At 33.0% G+C, this 25,238-nt stretch overlaps 1 protein-coding gene across 2 annotated transcripts; it reads left to right on the plus strand.

Annotated features, from left to right (window-relative positions):
• Nucleotides 1-6,683: 6,683 nt before the first annotated feature.
• On the plus strand, nucleotides 6,684-24,600 carry EDD1 (glycine-tRNA ligase). 2 transcript variants are annotated; one of them, XM_088499451.1, is made up of 36 exons: nucleotides 6,684-7,013; nucleotides 7,171-7,221; nucleotides 7,627-7,694; nucleotides 8,072-8,153; nucleotides 8,262-8,325; nucleotides 8,441-8,496; nucleotides 8,614-8,691; nucleotides 8,956-9,030; nucleotides 9,118-9,188; nucleotides 10,015-10,131; nucleotides 10,248-10,349; nucleotides 12,158-12,284; nucleotides 13,349-13,432; nucleotides 13,608-13,694; nucleotides 14,705-14,806; nucleotides 14,886-14,949; nucleotides 15,627-15,682; nucleotides 16,417-16,488; nucleotides 17,003-17,085; nucleotides 17,531-17,579; nucleotides 17,975-18,037; nucleotides 18,140-18,229; nucleotides 18,309-18,395; nucleotides 18,956-19,027; nucleotides 19,108-19,166; nucleotides 19,705-19,798; nucleotides 20,025-20,243; nucleotides 20,349-20,443; nucleotides 20,967-21,057; nucleotides 21,213-21,317; nucleotides 21,441-21,479; nucleotides 21,912-22,001; nucleotides 22,661-22,762; nucleotides 23,538-23,619; nucleotides 23,837-23,922; nucleotides 24,295-24,600. In XM_088499451.1, the coding sequence occupies exons 1-36, from the start codon at nucleotides 6,768-6,770 to the stop codon at nucleotides 24,391-24,393; spliced, it is 3,207 nt and encodes a 1,068-aa protein (XP_088355577.1). In that variant the 5' UTR covers nucleotides 6,684-6,767; the 3' UTR covers nucleotides 24,394-24,600. The 2 variants fall into 2 exon arrangements, with proteins under 2 accessions (XP_088355577.1, XP_088355578.1); XM_088499452.1 differs by having other exon boundaries at nucleotides 6,724-7,013; nucleotides 7,627-7,711.
• Nucleotides 24,601-25,238: the final 638 nt, after the last annotated feature.

Raw genomic sequence — 25,238 nt, forward strand, 5'->3', positions numbered from 1 at the left:
AACCTGACAAAGCTGGGTCATTAATCACATATTAGTCATTCGACACTAATAAAAACAACAATAAATAAACAAACTGATATTTGAGAAGTTTCAAAAATGTAAAAAAACTTGAATGCGGCCATGAGAATTGAAAATTACATCAGTTACAATGGCAATTAGCAATGTTCAATTTAGATGGGATGGTACGGACCTTAGGTGAATAACATAATTGAACTATTTTAAGCTCTATATCACCTCACTTACCTTATTATCAATCTAGACATATGATATATGTAAGTAACTTAAAGTAAGATTACAATTCTCTTTTATGTATAAAACAAATATTATAAAAGAATACTTAAAGTAAGATTACAATTCTCTTTTATGTATAAAAACAATTATAAAAGAATAGATGCACCAAAGACAAAACTGCATCAAAATTTTTTTGTTTTGAAATTGTGACAATTCAGTTCTTGCTTAAAATAGAATGAATTGTAAAATAGAAGTTTTGGTTATTAATTACACTTGGAATATGATTGAAGGGGAAAAAAATGTCTTGATATATCTCTCGTATCTTCAGTCAACACACGTTAGAATTTCACAAATGAACTACTATAAGTAAGAAATCAGATGAAATTAGCAACTTTGACGCACACAATCAGAAACAGAAAGAATCATTAGAGGCAGATGTGGCATAATAAACACGAATTTAAAAAAAGAATAATGATTTTTTTAATCGTGTATATGAAATCCAAAATGAAATGAAATAAATACCTGGGTATCATAGCCAAAAAACATGCCACCAATTCAAGCAATCACACTATCAAAGAGACAGAATAATTAAAGTACTTACCTAATGATACATAAATGCAAATTCAATAGATTATGCCTCTTAAATAGAAAATGTATATATCAAATGAAATCTAAAAAATAGCAAAGGTCTTGAAATTACTTCAAGATCAGACTCTTGTATTTCAAAATATTGCATGAATTCTTTTCAGTAAGAACAGAAAATGCAGCAAGAATTTTTGATTTGACAAATGAACCAATTAAAGATGCACCTAGTAGAAAAAAAAAGTTAAAAACAATTAATGCCATCATCTTAACTTCAACTAATGAAAAATAAACAATGAAACAAAATAGTAACCACATTGTGGCATTTCAAGTACTTTGAGTTCATCAATTGTTGCAATAACATCATCAGTTACAAATTATTCTTCCATATTTACTGTTGCTTTTTCTTAATTTAAATGAATTAGATCATTGATAAAAAATTATCAGTATTATCTCTTTTTATCTCGCATTTTTATTCTCTATTTTCACTCATTTTCTGTTATGTATTTTATTGTAAGATAAAAAAAATTAGTATTTTCTAATATTTTTGAATATACAATCATTTTGGATAAAATCCCATTTTAAAAAGATACCTATCTTAAAGAAAATTGTAATACACAGACATGACAACAAACTTTATTGACCCTTTTTTGTCAATTGTCTCTATCTCTGCTAGTATCCTCTACCTCGTCAATATAAAAATGTGCAATGAAGGATATTTAAACTCAAGATATTAAAGGAATATATAATGAATTTGCCATTCATAAGAAGCGCTATAGTTATAGTGCCCAAATTTATTGCCAAATCAAGATATGTTTTGTCTTTGCTGATCTTATCCCAAATTTTAGTGCCATTTGAGAAATAAAAAGTAGAAGTCAACTAAAACCAAAATTAATCTCAAACCAAAAGTTTCAAATAACTTTAAAAATCCAGAGGCTGCAATAGATGCTCACTTTCACCCAATTTACTGTCAACTTTGTACAAAGGTTATCCTCCAACTTGAACTTTTAGAAGCCAAAACACAAATAAATGACCAAATATATAAATAAAGGACAATTATAGATTTGATGAAAGAAATTTATTAGAATGGATGAAGTTAGTTACCATGTTCCTACCTATCTTCCTAAATATAGAGGTTTGAAAGAGTTAACGAATCTCTTGCAATGAACAAAATTAATTAAATAAATAAAGGACCTGAAAACAGAGCATGCACAATATCAATTAAAACAAAGTCACCAAAATAATAGAATTTAAATAAATAAATAAACTTGATGAAACGATGAGAACTTTTTATATGTGATAATGGAATGTATTACAGAGCAATAAAAAGCATATGAAATTCAAGTATGTGAAGGAGTAATTAGCTCAGCCAAACCAATTAGAAATTGAATTGGGATTTGTCAAAACACTATAGGGGTGATTCTAAATAGATACCTATTTGATTCACAATTTTCATTGAAAACATAACTTTATCAAACATGAATGACTTGAAACAAACAAATGAATAATAGGTATGGTAGGAAATAAAAAAAGAATGCACACAATATCAAAATGCTGTGACGTATTGTCTGAAAAATCCTGCAAGTGTTTGAAGAGATGTTCTACACCTTGTTCCTCCTAAGGGAAGATAAAGAAAATGGTCAAGAACAAAAAAAAAAAAAAGAAAGAGAGGCAGAGATATTAATAAAATGATCAAGGTTCAGAAAACCAGACCGGTCATCAAACTGTTTTAGTCACTGGTTCACTGGTTTATTGGTTTAACCGGTCCAACCAGTGGTTCAACCGAAAAAACCGTTTTAGAATAGAATAATAAATAAATTATAAATACACATCCTAAAATATAATTATAGTCTAATATAAATCTTAAAATATCTTCGAAATTTAAAACACTACATAAAATATCATCAACCAAATACATATGATCTTATCAAAATCCAAACTCAAAAGTTAAATAGTAATAAAAGCATATCTAAATATTAAATCCCAACATCATGGTTTATCAATCATCAAAATCCGCAAGAACTTGTTGCAAATCTGCTTCGGTGGGATGATTTTCACCTTCATTCACACCCTGTTGAGCAGAAGAATAAGAGATGCAGCATAAAGACCACTACTACCACCGCCACTTTGATATAAATCAGCATCAATTTCACCTAATAAAATAGACATCTTATCATTATATTATAAGCTAGCAACATTCTAAAAAATAATTAGAAACTAAATATACTATGACTATGTGGTCTCCCACAGAACTTCATTGCCTTTAGCACATAGTTGTCATCATGCAGCTCAAAAGGAGAGAGAGAGAGAGTTATATAGTTATATATGAATTGAAAAGTTGGGACAAGAAAACATCAAAATGAGATACATGCAGTTGAAGCTTTCTTACCTATTGAAATCAAAATGCACAAGCTGCATATCTTCTAATATTTCCACTTCAACAGTTGCATGAGGACGTGTCTACAGTTTAAAAAAAAAGTCAGATGTATGAAATCTACCAAAACTCAATACAAGGGTCACAACACTGTGAGATCTCATATATTTCATATAGTTTCAAAATCAACCGATTGCTACATGTCAATTAGGGAGTTAACAACAACAAAATATAGAATAAGAATGATTATACAGATGAAGATCCAAGGGGAAAAAATGACATGTTCTACTGAACAAAAAACAAGAGACAGTGTGATGCGGGTATACCTGTACCAGAATAAAAGGTAAAGATACACCACTGGGAGGGTTTTCTGAGCTATATAATTGCTCATTTCTTTTTATAAGGTTCTGAATACCTACAAACCTCATTAAACAATACAGGTAGTTAGCACACAGAAACTAAACATAACAAAAATTAAACCATTTGTTCACAAATTGCAAATTGGAATTTAATTGAACAGAGGAAGTTCACAAATTAACAATTTGGAATACAATTGAACAGGAGGAAGTTCACAAATTGAACAACAATTGATCAGATTTCAAATTATTTATTTCTTATACAACTGAACAGAGGAAGTTCACAAATTGAATACAATGGAATAACAACAGTTTTCAGATTATTTATTTCTTATACTAACCAACAATTGAACAGAGGAAGTTCACAGAGGAAATTCACAGAGGAAGTTCACAGAAATTGAACAGAAATCAAAGTTCACAAGGAAGTTCACAGAAATTAAACAGAAATCTAAGTTCACAGAGTATCAACTTCATGTTTCTTATACTAAAGAAGATGAGCAGAGGCGAAGAACAAAGAAGATGAGCAGAGGACGAGTCACTCACCTGGGGTCGATGGAAGGCTTCTGGTGTTGACTGTTGAGTACCGCGCGACGATGAAGACGATGAGATGGTGTTGATGACCGCGCGAAGATGGAAGGCTACTGCCTGCTGGTGTTGAGAAGATGAAGACGATGGAGATGAAGGGCTACTGGGCAGGGAACCAGGCGACGATGGAGGGTTACTGGGGCTGAGGACCAGGCGACGGCGGTGGCGCTGACCACCTGAGACCGCGGCGACGATGGAGGGCGACTGGGCGGCTAGGGTTCAGACTTCAGAGGGCGGCTAGGGTTCACTCACCGTGAGATGAATCAGGAATGAATGGGGGTCGGGAGAAGAAAGGGGGGGTGGGGTGCTCCACGAGTGGGTCGGGTCGGTTTACGATTTTATTTTTTTAAAAATCAAAACGGCGTCGTTTAGCAGAACCAGCCGGTCACTAGTCCGACCCAACCGGCCGATTTTTGGTCGGTTCACCGGTTCTTCAGCGGTTCTTCTGAGTGCGGTTTTTAGAGAAGGATCGGATCATTTGCATTGCCGGTTCACGGTTAAACCGGTCGAACTGGTCGGTCCAATCCAGTTTTCAGAACCTTGAAAATGATACACATTATCTGTTTTTTCAAACTCTTTCAATTTTTCCTGCATAGTTTAAAAAAATACAGGAAATGAATTTAAAAGAAAAATGGATAGCAATAAACTTGGCAATAAATTCTGATAGATAATAGACAATTCAGAATTTGTAAAGAAGTTTGCTTGTAACAAAATTAGATTCCACTTTATTAGTAAGCAAATCAAAATTATAAGAAAGAAAGAAAGAACCTGAAGGAATTTGATGTCATGATCGAGGCGCTTGAGTTATGCAAGAATCCTATGCTTACCCGTGAATTATAGAACCATTACCCACAACACTTTAAGTTACAACTCATTTGAATATGTCTGAAACCCTAAACTGCAAAACAAACAAAAAATGAAAACTTGAAAAAGTCAGCAAAAGAAAAGAACACAAAGTATTGAAACCTGAAGCCCAATAGGGTTAATCCCACTTTGGAATAAATAACTAACAGTAGAAACAGTATGCCTTTGGAGGAGGAAGAAGAAGTATGCAAGGATCTTTTCCTGCTTTCAAGCGCATGACGTGCAGCAGATTCCAACACTTGTCCAATCTCTGTTTATTGCTGCGGTGGCACGTTCTTCCCCATAGTGCTTCCTCCATCTCTGGGTCGCCCTACTTCCCTGGACTTCTAAAATCTCCTTTTCGATTTAGTCTGACTTTTAAGATAAACTTCAAATCTTCAACTACAATATCGACCCTACTGGTTGCTGGGATACCGTCCGCTGCTCTCTTCACCTTGTGCTATAGGCTCTGCTGCTAAAACTTCTTCTTTATCTGGGTTCACTCAGTTCTTTCTCCTTCGACACAAGGCTTTTTCTTGCTGCCACATTTGCAACTTCCAGCACTATTCTGATGAACGGGACTGCGCAGCCGATCTTGGTGACTTGAAACACAATTTTCAGTTGGTGACATGAAGAGAAAAATGAGAAGGAAGAGGATGATCAGAGGATGTGGGGGGTGGCGGGGGTGGTGAGATGAAGAAAAAATTAAGTTTCTTTTCTTTTGTTACTTTTTAATTTTCAGTCACCAAAAATAAAAGGAAAGAGAGCAATTTGATTTTGAGAATGTAATTGTGCGAAAAAAATCTCCGCTTCAGCGCACCGGAAGGAACATTGTTCTTTGCTGCAACGTGTGGTCATCACCATTGATGCTAAATTGGGGGAATACTGTTCTGTGCCTCGTGTATTAAACTGCTTAACTTTTATATTTTAAATAGATACACAATAATAAAAATTATAATTTTAAAAAATTTAAAGTTTAAAATAACTATTATATTTTTTAGTAAAATTTAAAATATTAAATTTTTAAATATATAATTAACAATAATTTGATAAACTCGTTTAAATAAAAAAATTTTACTATAAAAATTATAATTTTAAAATGTAAAATTTTAAAATACAATTGACAAAATAATTTTATAATAATTTAATTATTTTTTTTATGTAAAGAGAATTTTGTTTATTAAGGTCTAAAAATAATATTAAAATTAGTACTATTAAAAAAATTTTAAATTTAATATTATGAACAAAAAATAAAAAAATTTATATAAGAATTAATTTGATTAATTTCTAAAATTTTAGGAATAAGAGTGACTTGTATCTGAATTCTTAGGGACTATTTTTATTATAAAAAACTTTTTTACATGTCAAGTGACATGTGGCGTACTAAGTGTCACTAATTTAACACGCCAACCAATCATCTTGTGACACGTGATACTAATCTATTACATCATCATGTCACGTGGTATTTAACGTGACACATCATTATCTAACTAACGAAAGGACCAATTTAACTTACGTTTTATAGGACTAATATGACTAAAAAGATCTTTTAAAGACTAATTTAAAAAATGAGTTAAGAACGATTTTGACTATTAATCCGTAATTTGTAACACTCTATCCAAAATTAAATTTCAATTGCATCTAAAATAATATATATTATATAAAAAATAAAAAATAATTTTATATAATTATTTAATAAAAAAAAAAAGCAAGGGTTAAACCCTATCTTATCCCCAGATTCTGAGACGAAGCAAACTAACTGATTACAGTCTTCCGCTCCATCAACAACGGCAGCCATGGCTATCTTGGCGTTGCCACTTGTCATCTCATTTCTCAGGCCCAGCCCCTCCCTCCTCCGCCGTGCACCACTCGCCGCCACACGCCTCCCCTCGATTCTCCTCCGCCGTCGCCAATTCGCCTCCCTCCCCGCCTCCGCCTCCACTCCTCCCACTTTCGTCTCCCCTCACTCTTCTTCGGCACAACCCAACACTCTCCCGCAAGCTCCCACCCTCACTTTCCAACAAGCCATTCAGCGCCTTCAGGTCTTAATTTTCCCGCCATTTTTGTTTCTTGAGGTTTATGATAACCGCAAAATTTTACTAGAATTGAATTGCCTTTTTTATTTTTATTTTATGTTATTTTTTACCTCTCTCTCTCTCTCTCTCTCTCTCTCTCTCTCTCTCTCATTGGTGTTTTCAGGACTATTGGGCTTCTGTGGGATGCTCCATTATGCAATGCAGCAACACAGAGGTAAAATTTACTTGTTGTGGTGCCATTGTTCCCTCCTATTATCCACTTAAGTTGTTGTTTTCTTCTTCAATTGTTGTTGTTGTTGTTCTTCTTCTTCTTCTTCTTATTTCTTCTTCAATTGCTGTTGTTGTTGTTGTTCTTCTTCTTCTTCTTCTTGAGCTCAGGAGACAGTAAAAAATTTGAACTTTAAAAATTCAATTGTAGCAAAGAAAATGTTTTGCAATTGTGGGATTGTATTTACTTCTCGTCTTGTTTCTACTACTGATTACATTGTAATATTGATTTATTTGTTTCTGTTGGTAAAAATCACGATTCTTTTAATTTTTTGTTGTAATATTCTTTATGTGCTCTTAGATTTTTTTTGTTTTTTAAATTTGGCATCGTGTTTTTTTTGCTACGGTGCAGGTTGGAGCTGGGACTATGAATCCTCTTACATATTTAAGGGTTCTCGGTCCAGAACCATGGAATGTTGCGTAAGTATGCTTTAGATGTAAGTTCAATGATGTGTGGATCAACTTGAATATCAGTTTGGTTCAATAGAAGTTGTTTCCAGGAAATTACTTTTGAAAATAACTGAATTTATCCTCTTCTTGCAAACAATGGGATTCGAGGTGTATATGTCATTTTCACACTGTAGTATCCGAAAGTTGTAGCATATACTGGTGCTGAACAATGGTATTGTATTGGAATTTAGAAGTGTCTCTTTTTCTCTGCAAAGCTTTTGCTTCCAAACCTACTTGAGTTGAGTGTGTAACTTTTTTCTTCTTTTAAAATGTCTTTTTTGGTTATCTTATATAGTGTGAGGGTTTTGTTTCTGAAATTTCTGGCAATGTTGATTTTATGATGGAAGATATGTAGAGCCTAGCATCCGCCCCGATGATAGCCGATATGGAGAAAACCCAAATAGGCTCCAAAGACACACTCAGTTTCAGGTGAGCTTTATATGTCAATCACATTCGGGAATTCAAGTTGTAGATTAGTGTCAACAATAATTTTTGTTGTTTTCTACCATTGAGTTCTTGGTTGCTTTCAAATCTCAGGTCATATTGAAGCCTGATCCTGGAAATTCACAGGACCTTTTTATCCGCAGCCTATCAGCTTTAGGTAGTAATTGAGCCTAATATCGTCCAAGTTGACTGAAATAGATTATATTATTCTGATTAGTAGCTGTTGTTTTAATTTATTAGCATTTGGTTAATGGAGCGCATGCTTGTTGTAGGTATTGATGTTACTGCTCATGATATACGATTTGTGGAGGACAATTGGGAGAGTCCGGTAAGATATATATTTTTGGTCTATAGTCATTTTAATTCTGCTTATGGAATGGCATTTAAATTGCCATCTCCATATTGACGTATTGTGAAAAGAGTGTGAACTGAAACTGTATTGTAGGTTCTTGGTGCTTGGGGTTTAGGCTGGGAAATCTGGATGGATGGGATGGAGATTACGCAATTCACCTACTTCCAGCAGGTATTCATTGTTGTCTAGAGACAATTATTATTTTTTAATACATAAGAAATTGTTCCAGAGAAGAAAAGTTATCAAAGAGCTAGAGGACGATATATCCTGCGTAACTGACATGGGAATTTTTCATAAAAAGAATGAAAAAAGAAAAAAAAAGAAGATTAATGGTTTTCTTATTGTATGTTGATTGCAACCTTTGCTGTTGACTCATTTGAAAAAATGAAACCCTTCAATTTTACCTTCTTGTTCTTATTTCTCCTTTCACTCCAGGCAGGAAGTCTCCCGCTATCACCTGTTTCCGTAGAAATCACGTATGGCCTTGAGCGTATCATTATGTTACTACAGGTCTGTAGACTAAATTGCTTTTTCTCCTCTCTCAATATCTATCATCTTTTAAATAATTTTAGAAAAGGTTCTTAATTTTTTTGACAGGGAGTTGATCATTTCAAGAAGATCAAATATTCCGATGGAATTACATATGGAGAGTTGTTCTTGGAGAATGAGTACTTGACTTTTTGACTACTTGCTTTTGAGTTGCATCTGATTTTTCTGAGTTATCATCAAGACTGTTTATTTTATTTTAATCTATTTTGCATTTAGATTGTTTCTTTTTAAATCTCTTTATTCTTTTGGACTATTACTACTCTATTCTAATGACCATTATCATGGCTCAGTGAGAATAGAGTACATAAACTGTGAATGTTGAAAAGATAAGGTGAAATATTGTAAAGCAAGAAACCAGTTTCAGATATGCAGAGGGATTGGAAAGGTCTTCTAAAGTGACTAGTTTTATGAGTTTCTTTTCATAGTTTTCTTTTCCTGGTTTTCTACGTTGAGGATTTCTCTTCCTCTAGTCCTTTGTACATAGGAAATTTCAGTGGAGGAAATTAAAAAAAGGGGTATCTTCCCCTATCAACATAGGAGTGCAATACCAATTTCTTAGTGGCCCACTAAGTATGACTGGAAGACCAGAGCAGCGCAGATAACTTTATGCCACTGCCTCCTTATTATTCCTCAAGTTAGTTATATCATTTTTCACTGAAGCATAACATAGCCTTGATTGTACAGTAGAGGAATAAAAATGTCTTTATGTTTAATAGCATATGCCAAAGAGATAAAAAGTTACATGATACTGAAATAGAAAGTAAGCAGCGAACAAAATTGCATACATTTCAACATAAATTTTGTTTGTGTATATATTGATGCTTTAAAAAATTGCCTGTAATTTATAAGTCTGAACCTGTTCATTTGGTGCTATCTAGTTTCTGTGTTGTTAATCTAGACTTCTGTATCTCTTAATGGTGATGATATTCTGTTTTTCTGTTCTAGGAAAGAAATGAGTGCATATTACTTGGAGCATGCCAGTGTTGATCATGTTCAAAAACATTTTGATTTCTTTGAGGAGGAAGCTCGTAGATTACTTTCTTCAGGCTTAGCAATCCCTGCGTATGTTTATGCTATTTAATTTAACTGTGTATTGTATTATTGCTCTTATTATTCTGAGTTCTGTTTGCTTCTTCACTGTCTTTACTTCTGATGTATGTTTTATCTCTACATGCTAGGTATGATCAGCTTCTAAAAACATCTCATGCTTTCAATATATTAGATTCCAGAGGCTTTGTTGGGGTGACAGAGCGTGCTCGATATTTTGGTCGAATGCGTAGGTAATGCTTGTTTCCTGAAATATAACTTGGATTCTTGAAGGAGATCTATATCTAATTGCATCACTATGAAAGAATTTAATCTTGGTTGAGAATTACTCCTTGAGATCTTTCACAATATTGTTCAGTGCAAGTCTCATATGAAAGATTTCGGCACATAGTAATTTGTTCTCAACTCCTAGCTTTAATATGAGTGTCATATACTCATTTCTGTGCAATTGATAGCTCTCTTTCTTCTATCCAAAAAAGGAAAAGTAAATTGATGATTCCCTTTTAGTGTTAACTTTTTTATTTTTTAGATGAGAGAAGAAATATTATTAACATGAACGGAATGACATTACACAAAGGATGAAGGATACGTGAATAAAAAATACATTAAAAGAGCAAAGCTATCCGATTTCTCTGCATATAAGAGAAAAGATATTGTTAAGGACTTGGGCTTTATGCGGTGCCTGAAGTCTCACATTAAGTAGTATAAGGTAGCGTTTGTTTTGAGGTACTGGGACGGAGACTGAGAGACTAGAACTCAGTATCATGTTTGTTGGCCCATAGACTAGTACTAAAATTTCAGTCACTGTTTCTAAAATTTTAGTATTTCAGTACCTCCAAAAAGTGGGAACACAAGGGACTGAAATTTTTGGAGACAGAGATTGAAACTTTAATAACATTTTATACCTAAAATACCCTCATTTCAATTAATTAATTCCAACTTTACCCCTTGTGCAAATTAAATTAGAGTTTCATCTTTATCTTAGTCTCTGTCTCCCATTTTACACCAAACACAATACTGAGACTTATTTCCGTCTTTGTTTTTCAGTCTCTGTCTCTCTTCCAAACGCTACCTAAGATACTTGATGTTGTATTTAAGGATGTTGGTTCTTCTCTCTTAATAGCTAGCTTTTAAGATGTGGTTCTCTACTTTTGTTAGGTTAATTATTGTTCCAGAGCCAGGTTGTCGGCACCATGGAAAGGGCTACCTATTGGCTGGATTAAGGTCAATACTGAATATTGATGGCCAATAGCCAAGTGGCTACTGCTGGGTCAGTATTGATAGAGTGAAGCCATCATAGACATCAACTCTCTAGGGGAGGTGCATTGTTAGGGATGAGTATTATGGGGTTCCCAAAGTCTTACATCGAGTTGTATGAATGTCTGATGTTTATTTAAAGAGAGTGGTTCTTCTCTCTTAATAGCTAGCTGGTGCGGTTCTCACTTTCTTAGATACTGAACAGATATCTATCTAAAACACACTATGTACACTTGCACCAGGCAGATGCAAGATGCTGAATTGCATCCCGCAAGACCTGCTTGTCTGAAAGCCTTCCATTAGATGCAAGAGTCACACTCCTACCAAGTACACCAGCTATGGCATCTGTTGTGCACTTTGTGGGCAAATTGTTATGAACTTTTTGTTCTTGACATCTTTAGTCTAGTTGCATCATGTAAAATTTTCCTCACATGTAAATAAATTTATCTATACTTCATTAAGATAAGGTCTAAGATAATTATTAGTAGAGTAATATAGCTTTTAGTGTGTTTTCTGATAAATTGATCCAAACTTGGACAGGTTACGTATGTTGTGGTACACTCGTTGCAATTATATATACTCTCATGAATAGAGTATAAATGATTATCAAGTTAGGGTCTCCTGTTTTTCTTTTATTCTTCTAGCTTCTATTTCTTTGAGGATTTCTCAATATTTTTAGGATTTAATAGTCCATGGCATAATGTTATTGGTACAGTTTTAGCTATGCTTCTTTGTCTTGATTTCAGTATTTTGTGATGTTTTACTTTATTTTGGTTTTCTTCAGTTTAGCTCGCCAGTGTGCACAACTTTGGTTGAAGACTAGGGAGAATCTTGGCTTCCCTCTTGGTTTCATCTCTGAACCTGATAATTTTGTATTGCCAAAAGAAGTTCTTGAGGCTGCTTGTGAGAAGGTTAGTTAAGTGGGTCAATTGAGTCCCTTCTCAATGTTTAGTTTTGTTTAAGATTTATGGAAAATTTACTTTCTTTATGTAAGATCCATAAGCTAATCTAAGCACTCCTTGCTTAAAAATTTTAAATTATTAGTATTTGAGCCAGTTATTTTTCATCAGAAATGCCGTCATTATTCTATTAATCATTTTTGTCTACACTTTCATCTTCAGCATTCAATGATCTTTTTTTTTCTTTGTTAATGATTAGAGATCTAGAATCTTGGCCTTCATTTGACATCTTAAGCTTGTAGGAGAGTGGATTTTTGACATTAGGGCATCTATGATTTAGTGGATCAGAAAAGCTTACTAATAGTAGGGATTATGACTTATTAGTAGATGATTTATCTTTTTGTAGTCCATTGAAGGGACAATTGCATATTTGTTTGTGTCAATTAGAATTGAAAGCTATGGTGTTATCGCCTAGAGTATTAAAGCAATGTAAAGCGATATTAAAAATTAGCCCTAACTCTATTGACAAACATAAGTTTCAACTTTGAACAGGAACTGGTCCCTGTACCATTAGCACAACTTGCTTGCTCTGGATTCATATTCTGTGTTTGAGATATATTTTGAGGGTCTAATACATATCCTGTAGAAATACTTAAGATTTATGGGTATCACGGTTTGGAAGAGCTATGAAATCTTTACTTTCATGTGGCTTGATGTTTTAATTGCTGGAGGTAATTTGTTTGTTTGTTTATTTAACATTATGTTTTTTGGTTTTGGGACAGAGGAAGAAATTCCATTTTTAGGGGAAAAACCATACAACAAAGCATGACAATACCTTTATAGGTTGGATAAAGGAATACCATCTAACACAAACTGACAAACTTAATATGAGCTATTTGTCCCTAGAGTAAAATGTTGGTACTAAGAGTTATATGGTTTATTCAGGCTTGAATAATGTTTTCTAAGCTGCATATGTTTTAGAGAAGAAGGAAACAAAAAAAAATTGAATGAGTGTCTTATTGCATATGCATTTCTCTTTTATTTAGATATGAAATTCAAGCTTTATTTGGTTACAGGTGCATGATCAGTCAAGAGCATTTGTTCTTGAAATTGGAACAGAAGAGATGCCCCCTCAAGATGTTGTAGATGCAAGCAAGCAAGTATAACTTTCTTCATGTGATTAAAATCATGGAATTTTCTTTTCTCCAATTTATTGTTTGTGGAACTTATCTTTTATTAATAAGTATATTTTTTCTCATCCAGTTTTGTCATTATTTATTATTAAATTAATTGTTCTTCATTATCATCAAATATTGATTCCTCTCGTTATTGTAGCTGAAAGATTTGATGCTGCAATTACTAGAGAAACAGAGGTTAAAGCATGGCAACATGCAAGTTTTTGGCACCCCACGCAGATTAGTGGTGAGGGAATAAACTTATGTACAACTTTTGTCTCTAGATATTTTGGGATATAGCTCTTATTTTCTGCATTTCCCCCTAAACATGCCATAGGGATAGCATTTCTCACTTATCTTTGATCTTCTGCTTGTAACTATTATGTGGGAGCTATCATTTCTCATATGAAGAGATTGGAAGCTTTCTATTCTTCTTGATATTTTAAACTTCCTTGCAGTTTCTTCTCTTTTGATTACAACGTTCTTCTCTTTATTGTTTACTTGTTATCCTTCATTTCTTCTAGATGCTTTCTTGGATCAGTTTGATCCGGAAAACCTGAAAACTGAAATTATATCAACAAAAATTACTTGGGTTGGTTTGGGTAATTGGTTCATTTTATGAAGTCATACCCAACTAAATCAATTATTCATAGTACAGTTTTAGGTTTATGATATTTCAGCTCGATTGCTCAAATACTCAATAAGATCCTGATTTTCTTAAAATTATTTCTAAGCTTTAATGTTTTTCACTTAAATTTTATTGATAAAATCACTTTGAATTTCTTTTCTAAGTCTATTAACAATATTATTAAGCATCTCATAACCAGCTCTACCATCGTCGTCATAGTCATCATTGATGTTATTGTTATTGTTTTTATTATTTATTATAATTGTTATTATTGTTGCTGTTATTATTATTATTATTGTTGTTGTTGTTATTATTATGATAATTATAATCATCAATCTCATCAATTCATCATCATCATCATCAATATTATTAAATTAAATTAGTTTGATTTATTTTTTGCACAATATTGAACGAAACCAATCAGTTTATACCCTAATTCCTTCCTGCAGTTGTTACTTCAGTTTTCTCTAACTAGTAGATATAATGTAAATGAATTTGCAGAAGTTCCAACTTATGATTTAGTACACAGAATGAGAAATTTTCTATAAGCTGTTATCACAATGCATACCTAGAAATGTTGAAGTAAAACATATATTAATTGTGTCTGTTTCCTGTTTTGAAATCCACAGGTTGTCATTGAAAATCTTTCCACAAAACAAGCAGAAGTGGAGGTTGAGGTTCGAGGTCCTCCAGTTTCAAAATCGTTTGATCATGAAGGAAATCCAACAAAGGTTTTACTCTGTCTGAGTAGTTTTATAATCATGAATTGCAGTCAACTACTTCTGCCTTGATTTTTTTATTTCATGTCAGGCCATTGAAGGATTTTCCCGTAGATACTCTGTTCCACTGGACTTGGTATACCGAAAGGTTGATGGTGAGTATCTGAAGACAAAGCAGTTGTGTTGTAGGTTTGATTGTGTTTCTTTTTTGTGTTTTTGTCGTACTCAGTACATTGTTACGAATTGTAAGTAGTTCAGATTGATGCTTTATGTTGTTTGTAGCTCCTCAAGGACTGCTGTCCCCCCCTCTTTTTTTTTTTCCATTTTTGTAGTGGTCCAATATGTTTTTTTTTTCTTCAAAAGAATACAAAAACAAAAACAAATTCATGTGTCTCTTCCTAACTTAAACTTTTGGGATAAGTGGTTACATGATATAGTATCAGAGCTTTTGTGACCAATGGTCTCAAGTTTGATTCTTGTTGCCCCCATTCTTCCAAAAAACGGGATAGAATTTCAGCACAAGGCAAAAAATAGACTTATGGTAATTCACGCTTTAAGCCTAAAAAGGCTGCATATGAGGATGCTGTTAGATATATAACTATTCATGTGCTTTTACTTAACAGTCTTAAGTTTTTGTGATAAGTGGTTTCGTGACGAGACATTTGCATAGCCACTAGTTCATAATGCAGAAAAATTAATTGGCTTGATGCATCATCATTTGCTGCTTTTATGGAAAGGAAACTTTATGCTATTAGATTATGCTTTCTCTCCCAATTTAAATTTCCAGTCAGTTTTCCTGTTAATATGCTACTGTTGCTTCTTGACATTGCAGGAAAAACAGAATATGTTTATGCTCGTGTGAAGGAGCTTTCAAGATATTCTTTAGAGGTTTTTCTATTCATTATCTTTAAAAAATCTTGCCGTCTATGTTTGTTTAATGTTTTTTTTTTCCGAGGATGCAAGTTCCATGGTTAATATAATATATCAAATATTTATGTGGCTTTTTCCTTAAACCTACAGGTAGCTTTGATTCTAGACCACATATATAATTCCATATAGTAACACATATTTAACAAAATAATTTCAAAATGATTTAGAGTCAACTGAACTTTTCAAACAAATTGAAGCAAAATGCCCAAGAAATTCAACCCTTATGATCTGGACCACAGAGCCAGGACACACAACATAAAATACCAAAAAACGTGTTTCCTCATTTCCATAAGGAAATGCATCAGAACAAGGGAAGAACAAGTGTCATACAATTTCTGAGTAAGCACTAGACATTACACATATGTGAGGGGAAATAATCTTGTGTAGTTTATTAGGGAACTTGTCTTTATTGTTAAGTGTTAATACAATTGTGTACTGCAGTTTAAATAAAATACTTGATGTTAGGGGGAGGATTAGATTGGTATAAGGTTTATAAAGAAGTATCCTTATTCATAGAATGAGCGAGGACTGAAAAACTCAAAAAAGGAAAATTTCAGGCTAATTCCCTTGAGATCACAAGGATTTGTTCAGACCACTGGCTCATGTATTCATCTATGATTTATTTGTGTTTATTACTTTATTACACTTTGTAAGAAAATGTCATTGCTGATTATTAATTATACTCTTGTTAGGTTCTGTCTGAAGATTTGCCTGCTACTATTTCTAAAATATCATTTCCAAAGACGATGAAATGGAATTCTCAGGTATGTGGGATTTGAAGTGTTTTCTGTATTAGAATGATATGTTATAATAAAATGATAACAATATCTTATAAAGTATAACGCTAAACATTGAATAGTATTATAGTTTTATTAGGCCTCATACTTTGAGTCAACTTCAGGCTGGCCAATAGGGCCATTTAAGTATAGTTGTACTTTATTGCAGCTATTAATTCAATTTCCATACTGTTCATCGTTCATGATAGTATTATACTAGATACAGGAGTGCGTAGTTAACCGTATTTGATGTTTGGATTGTTTTCCATAACAAGGGGGAAAAAACATGTTTCAATGAAAAACAACTAGAATCATTGTTGCTCAGTTTTATTTAATAAGAATCTTCTAGTAATTGGATTTATTCAGCCCTAGAGGAAATATTTGACAAAGCAATCATTCTTTGTTCCATGGTGTTATAAAATACTTGCAAAGCTTATATGTGATCCTATTTTGAAGTAAAGGAGGCAACTGGATAACTAACATGGTCCCTTTTCATATATAGGTGATATTTAGTAGGCCTATCCGTTGGATTTTGGCTATGCATGGAGATGTAGTAGTCCCATTTATGTTTGCTGGGGTATTGAGGTAATTTATTCTCTTTGGATATTCTCTCTACTATCCCATCCCCTAATGCATGTGTTCAGGAGTAAGTTTCAGCTTTTTCATTTTTTTTGTAAGCACCCTTGAATAGATTGTTATTTGCAGTAGTTTGCACATGTAACACTCTTTCCTTGTCTCTTGAGATTAGTTTCAAACCTGAAACCTTCTGTTGAAAGACTGACTGTTCACTATTAGTTTCATCCATAATTTATAATTTGACATGTCTAGGATTAAGTTAGTTTTAGATCCAAGAGTAAAACCAGAACAGAAACCATAAATAGATCAAAGAGTAAAACCAAGAAAATTCATTCTTGCCTTCTAAATCCAGCCCATAAAGAATACTAATTATAATAACTTCTCTTTGGCACCGTCTTTTTTTAAAATTATCTGATGGGTGAATAATACTTATTATTTTCTTTGTATAATGTAGTGGAAACTTATCTCGTGGTCTTCGCAATACTTCTTCAGCTATCCTCCAGGTGCATTCTGAAGCTGAACTATTTTTATTTTGCAGCTGCAAATTTAGTTTGTTTGGTCAATAAGAGACCCAAAGATATAATGATATCATTAATAGACTGTTTTACTTATTTGCATTTTATTTTGTGCCGACAGTATCAGGTTTTTATACATATCAATGATAGTTTTGTACTTTGAACATCATCTGTACATTCCTAAGAAACACATTCACATTAATATAGCTTGATGTCTTTTCTGGTTATATTTGTGTGTGCTTGTGTTTTCTTCTTCTCCATTGTTCTCTCCTTTTTTTTGTCAAGAAAACATTTTTCCCTTTTTGCTGATGATCTCTATCTTTGTAATATTTTGTGGCTTAATAAATTTATTTTATAAAAATAATTCTAAACTTGATCTGCAGGTTGAAAGTGCAGAATCTTATTCAGTTGCAATGAAACATGCGGGAATCAATGTTGCAGTTGAGGTATGAGTAGATAAGTTGTGAAAATAAATGTAGCACACACACACGCACGCGTGTGTATATATATATATATATATTTTATAATAAAATCGGTGCAACTGGCAGGACCGCAAGAAAATGGTTGTTGAGCAATCTAATGCATTAGCAGAAAGTGTAAATGGCCAAATTGTTATTCCAACAGGCTTGCTTGATGAGGTAGGATTTTTATCTTCTGTTTGTGCAATATTGTTGCATATGTGCATTTCTAAGAATTTCTACTTCCATTTACATTTAGGTTGTAAATCTTGTTGAGGCACCTATTCCCGTGCTTGGAAAGTTTAAAGAAACCTTCTTGGCCCTTCCAAAAGAACTTTTGACCATGGTGAGCACTTCGTTGGCATTCATATCCTGTTCTTCTTTAAACTAGTTAAAATGATAATTCTGTCTCACATGATATGTGTAGGGACATGTCTAGCTGAATTAGTTCAAAGGGTGATTTATGCATTCTTTGTTGAATTTTGAATGTAACATATAGTATCTGATTGTAATGCTTAAATGTGTAACTGCTTGTTGTTTAAGTTTGTTTCCATCTTCAATATTCAATAATATAGTTTTAGGGGAAAATGAACAATTTTTCCCTTTACCATCAATTCATCACTTGAGAGAAAGATTTGTTTTCCCTTTAAGTTTGTTATCCAATACCTGCTAGACCTTATCTTTAGGCAAAGCGGGGCTCTAATAGTACAAAAGATGCAATGATGTTTACAAAGAGAATCCTTTTGTGGATGAAATGGCAATCATTATTTTTGTGTTTGGTCTCTGGCTGAAAGACTAGATTGGATGGAATACTTAATGCATCTTGATTATAAAAAACGAGAGACTAATCATTAATCGATATTGAAAGTTGAAACAGTGACTAGCTATTGTGTGCCATGCCTGCAGGTTATGCAAAAGCATCAGAAATATTTTGCTGTATGTGATGATGAAGGACAGCTGTTGCCTTATTTTATTGCTGTAAGTTCTTTCCAATAGATCAATCTCCTTGTATAACTGCATGCTTTTATATGTTTAAATGGGGTTGGGTTTTCTTTTAGGTTGCAAATGGAGCAATTGATGAGACTACTGTGAGGAAAGGAAATGAAGCTGTCCTCAGGTGTTCTCCCATCATTTATATATTGTCTATTGTAAATGACCTTACATACAGTTCATTGAAAGGGAGTTCGTATGATATTCCGCCTCCTTTCTTTGGTACAAGTGCCCGTGATGAGTTATTAAGAATTTGTTGGTTGTTGGTTAGTTGTGTCTGTCTAGGACCAACTTTCTTCAAGGTGAAGGCCCTTGAATGGTTTATCTTTCTCATACACTGCAATAGTCTGTTAGGCTTGCGGCGTGGACCATCTGAGTTCCAATCTACTTTGTGACGAAATATGATATTTTTAAAATTGGGGATGAGGAGGATTGAACTTCTAACCATCTTTTGTCTCTATTTTGATCAATGAAGATCACCCTGATTAATCTTCTAAGCAGTTTCTAATGATCCTATACTGGAGGGAGTGTGAAATCTTTTGCTTCCATTATTTGCTCTCAAGAACAAAAACTTGAAGATTTGCACAAATGTAGATGTACTCATATCTTGTTTGTTCTTCCATAAGGTATCCACTTTAACTGAACATGTTAAATCACATTTTCAGGGCTCGCTATGAAGATGCCAAGTTCTTTTATGAGATGGACACTCGTAAAAAATTCTCTGAATTCCGGAAGCAACTTAAAGATATTCTGTTTCATGTGAGTTGTATAGAAAACTTATAGCTAAAAAACCTTGCCATTTACTATACCTTCCCCCTCCTTTTTCTTTAAATAAGGCGCAAATAAATTCATACAAGGTGGTTGTGAATACCGTGAAGACAACATGGTTAAAAGTTAGAGATTAATACTGATATGTGTAAGTTGTTGGAGACACAGTGCTTAGCCTTTAATAGCTTGTTTGTTTGCGCAACATTGAACGAAACAGGAGAAGCTTGGAACCATGTTGGATAAGATGACTCGTATAGAAAACATGGTGATTATGCTAAGTTGCATCCTGAATATTAGTGAAGATAAACAACAAATCATCCGGGATGCTGCCTCGCTTGCTATGTCTGATCTTGCCACTGCTGTTGTCACTGAATTCACCTCACTTTCAGGAATAATGGGGCGTCACTATGCCATTAGAGATGGATATTCGGAGCAGGTTGTTTAATTTTAAGTTGGTTATTATTTGGCTAGCTTAGATGTCATGTTGCAAAACCTCCTTGCATAACATTGCTTCTTTCCTTGTCACTCTTTATCTTTGCAGATTGCAGATGCCTTGTTTGAGATCACGCTTCCTAGATTTTCTGGGGACATGCTACCTAAGAGTGATGCTGGCATAGTTTTGGCCATTGCTGATAGGTACAAGTTATAACTAATGGCAGATGTGGACTTTTCCATGTTTGTTGTAGAAAATGTATCTAGCAGACTAACAGAACTCATTTCTACTAGAAGAAATAAAGCAACATAGGTTCATTTTAATGAATAATGCTCAAATGTAGAACTTTATATATAATCTATAGCTACATTAGTTATTAAATAGATGTTTATATAATCTATTAATTAGGCATAGTCAATTTCATAGAATAGATTTTAGATACTGACTTACTATGGCTTTGCTTATGGTACGCTTAAACTTTCCAAAATTGGGAGTTGAGATTCAGTTTGGAAAGACTAAAAGGGTATCTGATTTAAATAAGTGTTAGTTGCCTTCTTGTGATCAAATGGTGGATTTTGCTTTTTAGCTGTTGATAGTACTTTTGTTTCTCATGACATTGGCAAAAGCAAAATTTCTTCCCCAATTCCTTAACATTCTTTTTCTTTTATTTGGAACTTTCTCTCAAAGAACTTTTGAATGTGTTTATGACATGATAGTTATCTGCAGATTAGACAGCCTGGTAGGTTTGTTTTCTGCTGGATGTCAACCTAGTTCTACAAATGACCCATTTGGTCTGCGAAGAATCTCCTATGGTCTTGTAAGTATTAAATATTATTTTTCAACTTAATTTTTTTCTTTCATTAATTCCTTTTTTCCTTTTTCTTTTCTTTTTTTTGGGGGGTGAGGACTTAAAAGGCATTTATTCAACACCTTGGAATTTAAATGTTTGCATTCATTTACTCTATCTTTCAGGTACAATTGTTGGTGGAAAAGAACAAAAACCTTAACTTGAAAGAGGCTCTGCAACTTGCTGCAGATGCACAATCCATCAAAGTGGATCCGCATGTAATAGATGATGTATGACGAAAACCTTCACTCCTTACTTAATTCACTATTTTACTTGCTTGATTAATTGTTATTTTGATTTTGATTTACAACTTTCTATGACATTAAAGTTTGGTGATTATGATTTATGTATAGGTACATCAGTTTGTTACTCGAAGATTAGAGCAGTTTCTGGTAAGTATTATGTTTGTATAGAAAATATTTAGTATCACTCGTCACCTCTATTTTAGTTCCTAGAATAAGCAAATAATCCACATACAAACAAAATAACACCATTAGAATCATAATCAAATTTACTATAAATGCACTTATCAGAATCATTCACGTTATATCCATCGAACATTACCTTCTCAAACTTTTCATGCCATAAATCACAAGAATCAGTCAAATATTAGAATGTGCATTTTCATTCACAACATAAGAAACACTTAGGAAAAATAAACCATTACTATAATGTCCTTTCCCCACAAAACTACTACATTTAGAGAGCACAACATCAATTTTATAATTAACTTTACACCAGCATTGGTTAATAAAGACAAACATAATTTTAACAACTGTCAGGCATGTGTAGATCATTAACACAATACTTTATTTTGTTAACAGGTTGACAAGGGAGTGAGTGCAGAATTTGTTCGTTCTGTCCTTGCTGAGAGGGCAAAATTTCCCAGTCTAGCAGCAAAGTCAGCATATAAAGTAGGCAACTTTGTTTCATTTCACTGCATTTTTCCTTTGACACAGTAATGGTGTATTATTTGTTAGTATATAAGGGTACCTATCAATAATATTAATGAATTGACCTGTTTGTTGTTTAAGTTCTCTCTTTCTTGTTCTCTAATGATCTATGATGGAGCACTATGGCATTGTCCACTCCTTGTAGCCAACTCCACTTAGTGAACAACACTTAGTAGTTGTTGTTTTCATTGTTCCCTAACACTAAAGATAATTTTTGAACTACAAGAAACAAGCACATATTCATTGTTCATTTGTTTATTGAAGTTAGTTTCTGTACAACTGGAAGCAAATTATTTAGATTGGTCCCTACAATTTTTCTTTTTGTGGGGTTTGGCAGTCCCAGTCATTTTATTTTAAGGTTCAGTCTTTATAATATCATACTTTAGTTCTTAGTTCCTACAATTAAGTGTCAGTTCTTATATTTGCTACATATTTTAGGCTTAGCTCGATAGTTTAGTTTACTTTGGTTTTGATCTCTGAAATATCACAACATAAATAGTCGAAAACTGTAGGAACCTATATCAAACCAAAGGCGTAATTTAATACAAATCTAGGGAGCAAAATAGTAAGTACTTTTGAACAACTTATGCAGTCCTAATGGTTTACATTGACTGATTTAGATGGAAGAATTATCAAGAGATACACTTTTCCCTAAAGTGGTTGAAGCATACTCTCGACCAACAAGAATTGTCCGTGGGAAGGAAGGCGAACTTAATATGACGGTATTTTGTTTATTATTTCAGTTAATTGTGTTTCAAAACTGTATGTTGGGGCTTCCCTTTCATATATCAAGTTTATATGATGTATGGAGTAAATGTTTCATTAATAAACACTATATATAAACTAGGATTTGTTCAGTAATATGAGAAGACACATGCTTAACACGTGCTTATTTCTAACAGTCAAATCCTAAACCCAATTTTTGAAGGAGCTATAAATAGCATTATTAAAGCCACAATATTTGGGGATGTATTTAGTAAATGAACGCCTATACGCATTCCAAGGCATAATATACATCATGGCAATAATTCACATGGTAATGATAACCATAAACCTTGGAGTTCTAGTTGGTTCTTGTTGTGGTTTTCGTCAAGAATTTAAAAATCAGTAGCAAAGTTGCGTACTAGTGTATTTAGTTAGGATATATGATTGTTAACTCAAATGTAATCCTCAAGAAGCATAGAAATTATACTCATTCTTTTGAATACAAAAACAAGAAGGATAACAATGCCGGATCAGTTATTGATCCATGTAGCTAGTCCTCCTACAGTTAGTTTGGTAAAATGGTAAAAATGGTGGTCTGAATTTCATGTATCTATTTTATAAGTGAAAACATACCCAAAAAAAATGTGTATAAATTTTACCATGAGTTTTACCCAAAACCAAATTGACAACTAGTTTCTATGCTATAGCTGATCTTTAATTAATGACCACATGTATGATTGACTTTTATTTTACAATTAATACTTTTGGCATGTTCTCAATATGGGAACTTAGGTGGATGAGGCTGCTTTTGAGACAAATGAAGAGAGAGTTTTATGGAGCACATTTTTGTCAGTTAAAGAGAGCATTAATCCTGGTATATATCTCTAGCTCCTATGTATACTGTTGATATTTATTTAATGTTGCTACCTTTCAATCTTCATGACTACGGATTGTCTTTTGTCTCTGTATTTGCTTGGCACTCCTTTTTTTTTTTTTTTTTTCTGTGCATATAATTCTTTCTACACGGAACTTTTTTCTTATTTTTCAATTTGCTTATTTATCATGATATTGATATTGTCTTAATTTCACAGGTCTTGACATTGATGATTTTGTTGAGATTTCATCTCAGCTAATACAGCCGCTTGAGGATTTTTTCAACAATGTCTTTGTTATGGTGGTATGTTAATCTTACTGCTCAATTAGAGGATTGGCTTTTGTTTTTCATATATTTGTTGTTCAACAATGCCTCTATTGTTGTTCTTATACAGCATGAAAACTCGATCGAACCATTAACAACAAATTTAATTTAATTTTGAATTTTTGATACACTATCGATAATAATAGTTTTACACTACACTATCAAAATTAATCTTGCAAAACTTTGGTTAGCACAATTGTATAATTGAACTTAAAAAGTTTCCTTCTATATTTCTTGTAACTTGAGTTGTATAAACTCCTAGAAATATTTAATGTGGAATGAGAATGAAAAACATATCTATATTCATTGTGGAATGGTATAAAAGTCTCTAATCTTTTTATTGCAATGCAGGATGATGATAAGATCAGAAAAAACAGGCTAGCTATGCTAAAAGAAATTTCTGAGCTTCCAAGAGGAATAGCAGACCTCACAGTTCTTCCAGGATTTTAAGGATCCATAAACATAATATTTATTCCTCATAGGATAGACCAATTAGTTTTTGTTTCTTGGTTTCATTCGAGTTTGTATATGCTACCTTGTGGCTTTATTCTTGAGGATAGGGGCTAGTTTGTAAATTAGTTGTAGCATATGTATTATCCTTTTGGATATTCTTCATTCATCATCATATAATAAAATAAAAAACGCAAACTTTTTTTATATTCTTGATTTCGTATGTATTTCTTTTTCATGGATAAATATAACCACTCAATTTTTTTATACAACTTTTTAAACAATACAAATTAAAACGACTTTTCTAAAATAAGTGTTGGTAAATTGAAAAAAAAAATTGAGAATTAATTACTTTTGAATTAAAGTAATGGAATTATATGCCCGAAAAGCAATTACTTGGGCATTCTTTGGAAATTAGAGGTAAACTACTTTGTGGTTTATTATTGTACGATAAATATAATTATATACTCATTTAATACATACTCTAAATTTTCTTTGCATAGTTTATTGAATATATAGTATTTGAATTAAATTTCAAAATGATTAACTTATTATATTATTTTTATAAAAATATTAGGTGTTCAAGTCTTTTGAGTAGCTAAGTTGTTAAAAATAAAAATTATTCGCGTTGTTGCTTCTTCTTTTTCTTCTTCTTTAATGTCGTTGTCGCTGCCATTACTGTCATCGTGTCATCGTCGTCGTTGCTGCCACCACTGTCTTTTTTAATGTTGTCGTCGTCGCTGCTGATTTCTTCTTGATGTTGTTTAATTTTTTCTTTCTCTCTTTTTTTTCTCCTCATTCTTCTTTATCATCATCATTGTTCTCGTCTTCATCTTCTTTTTTCC

This window comes from Arachis ipaensis, chromosome B9 (genome assembly GCF_059453495.1).
Source record: "Arachis ipaensis isolate K30076 ecotype BB chromosome B9, ASM5945349v1, whole genome shotgun sequence".
In the NCBI taxonomy this organism is placed as follows: domain Eukaryota; kingdom Viridiplantae; phylum Streptophyta; class Magnoliopsida; order Fabales; family Fabaceae; genus Arachis; species Arachis ipaensis.